This window comes from Monopterus albus, unplaced genomic scaffold (genome assembly GCF_001952655.1).
Source record: "Monopterus albus unplaced genomic scaffold, M_albus_1.0 scaffold489.1, whole genome shotgun sequence".
Taxonomy (NCBI): Eukaryota; Metazoa; Chordata; class Actinopteri; order Synbranchiformes; family Synbranchidae; genus Monopterus; species Monopterus albus.
The window spans coordinates 15,282-18,115 of NW_018128369.1; the positions used below are offsets into that span (position 1 = coordinate 15,282).

The window sequence follows — 2,834 nt, forward strand, 5'->3', positions numbered from 1 at the left end:
GGCACTGGAAGATCAGGGATAGAACAATAGAGGGGAAAAGATTGGGAGGGCGTGTAAGGAAAACCGGAAGTGGTTTCAATGGGTTTAAATAGTGTGAAAACGGAATATTTCGGATCAGGTCCTGCTCCCGAACTTCAGATAATTACATCATCTCCATATAACATATCTATACTTACAAACAAACACACACAGATAGAGAGAGAGAGAGACAGGGAGGCCTACAGACTAATTGTGCAGTTTCTTAAAATCAATCAGAGGAACTGGGACCTTGTTAGCTGCTACAACGAGGTCCTGATTTCATAGCCAGCCTCCGTCACTACTGCGTCAGCACTGATGAGCTCAGCCTTGCCGGTAGGGAGGTGGAGGAGTGGGTGTACAGTGGTGGTGAGAGAGAGAGAAGAGCCGGGGTGTCGCCACCTCAGAGACACTCACGCAACACAGAGAAACAGCAGCAGGGTGACAACGGAGCATCCCTCCATCTTCCTCTGCGGGAAAAACACGACTGCTTTTTGAGTTACTGAAGCCTTAGAAGACCCTTTGTATTATCTAACATAATCAAAGCCGAATTACTCCTGAGGTACTGCACCTGGACATCATCAGGAGCTCGGTGTGAAAGCAGACGGACCGTTTCAGCACCTGGGACAGCGACATGGCTCCAGTGGTGGAGGAAGGAGCTCAGCTCGGTGAGTCTGACGATGCTGGTGTCCGGGAGTGGATGTATGTGACTGGTGGTGCCAGCCTTGGCCTGGTTAGGCTTTCAAAATATTCATTACGCGCAACTCTGATCAGAAGTGTTATGTTTGTCTCGAGTGCGTAATTTGTTACTTTCCCGTTTATGCTCTGAATTATGAGCTCGCATGTTTCCTTTAAGCGACACCAGACTTCGTGTATGTTGGAGTGGCTTTTTTTGTAAAATAATACTGAAGTGATAACGCGTTGTCCAGTGTGTTGCCTAACCCTTTTACTGGAACAAACAACGTGTATGAGGAGACTTCCAGACTCCATTTTGCAACTTGCTTAAGGGCGACAGCTAATTATCAGGAAACTAACTTGTCAGGTGGAAGCCAGAATATATATATATATTTATTAATATTAGCAAAGTTCATTTATTGTATTATCGTTATTTGGAACTGAGTAGGTGTTACTATAGCACAGGTGAAGCCTAGAAAGCAACTGCTTGTTTCCTGTGTTTCCTGTCGGTTCAGCTGCTCCATCACCGCCCTCCCGTTGCTACATCCATCTGTCTGGTGTTGCCTCGAAAACTATTCCACCCAGCACACTAGACAGAAATAGTGATGAAAAGAAAAAGGAGAGGACATTGTGTACAAATGCTGAGCATCCCTCATTGTTGCTCGCCCGTGGATGTGTCTAAATTAAAAGGTATTCCCTTCACAACATATTAGGTGGATGCTGCAACTACAACTATCCCAACAGGCTTACATAATATACCCTTAAAATTAATATAAAGACATAAAAATCTTCAGAGTAATACCATGGGATATATGAATTATATAAAGGCCAGTATGACCAGAAATGAAAACAAAGAAGTGAAGCCTGTTTTGTATATCAGTTATAGGTAAAATATATATTGTGCACATGTATTGTTTGCTGTGTGTGAACATGAATCATCTAGGCACCAAGATGCTGCAAGTCTAAATAAATGATTACAAATGTTACCTTGCTGATTATCTGATGATATAATACATCTGACCAGTAAAAAAGGCTTCCAGAGACAAAAACATCAGTAATTAGACCCCCTCCCCCACCCCACCCTTTTGTATGGGTGTTAACCTGAGTGCTTTTCCACTGGGCCGCCCTCTTAACTGCAGAGAATGGGCTGCATTTTCTCCATTGAAATAGGCCCATTAACTCCGACTGCATGAGAAGGCAGAATGATTGCTGTTGAGTCACAGTTCAACACCACAAAATAAAGAACTGAAGCATTCAGAGGCTGATATCCCTGTAATATGTCTCCATATACCACTGAATGGGATTAGGCCCTTAAAAGTACCCCTACGTTTGAAAAGAAAATGTGATTTTAAAAATGATGGCCATTTACCAAATTTGAGCTAATTCTCCGCTGTAGGAGGAATATAAATGAATAAAAAGCAGAACTTGTTTCTGGGCTATTGCTGCAGATGGATCTCCTGGAGAACCATCCTACCTAAACTGTGGTAAGAAATATATTTTGCTCAAAACAGAAAATATACTGCTCAAAAAAATAAAGGGAACACAACATAGTTGAATGTCTTATTTTTGTGTTCCCTTTATTTTTTTGAGCAGTGTATAATCTGAACTGTAAGAATCTGTTTTGCTATGCTGATCTGGATTCTTTGTATCAACCAGATTGTTCCAGATGTGTCCTTTTAAAAGCCTGGTCATCAGTCAAAAAAATCTTTCCTAACCTGTTTTAGGTTTGCATATGATCAATCATATCATCCTTGTCATTGTCAAAATAAATATTATCTCTCAAGGTCTTTTTACTTTTCTATGTTCAGCTTTTACCTGCCATCAAGATATCAGTCACATAATGACTTTATGTGCTGTTCCTAACAGTTCATTACTTACACCAGCTGTTTCCTGTTGATATACTGTAGACATGTTTGGAACATGAGCAGAGTGAGGATGATTCTTGATCAGGGTTGAGCAGATTGCATTGTTGTCATCTCCCTCTGAGTCAAAACTGCAGCCTGCGTCAGTCAGACACACAAAATGGAATCAGTTACATCAGTACAGTTACAATGTTTGTTGACCTTAACAGTGATTCTATGAGGAATTGATTTACAGTTGCTTGGGCCACACTCTTTGCTGGGGTGTGAAGTCTTCCGGTACTT

At 41.5% G+C, this 2,834-nt stretch overlaps 1 protein-coding gene across 1 annotated transcript in view; it reads left to right on the forward strand.

The window, feature by feature from the left end:
- Window positions 1–302: 302 nt before the first annotated feature.
- syt4 (synaptotagmin IV) overlaps window positions 303–2,834 on the forward strand; it is an 8,976-nt gene continuing 6,444 nt past the window's right edge. Inside the window, exon 1 of the mRNA XM_020587961.1 lies at window positions 303–683. Coding sequence (XP_020443617.1) covers window positions 650–683 — 34 coding nt within the window. The 5' untranslated portion in view covers window positions 303–649. The remainder of the gene's footprint in view (window positions 684–2,834) is intronic.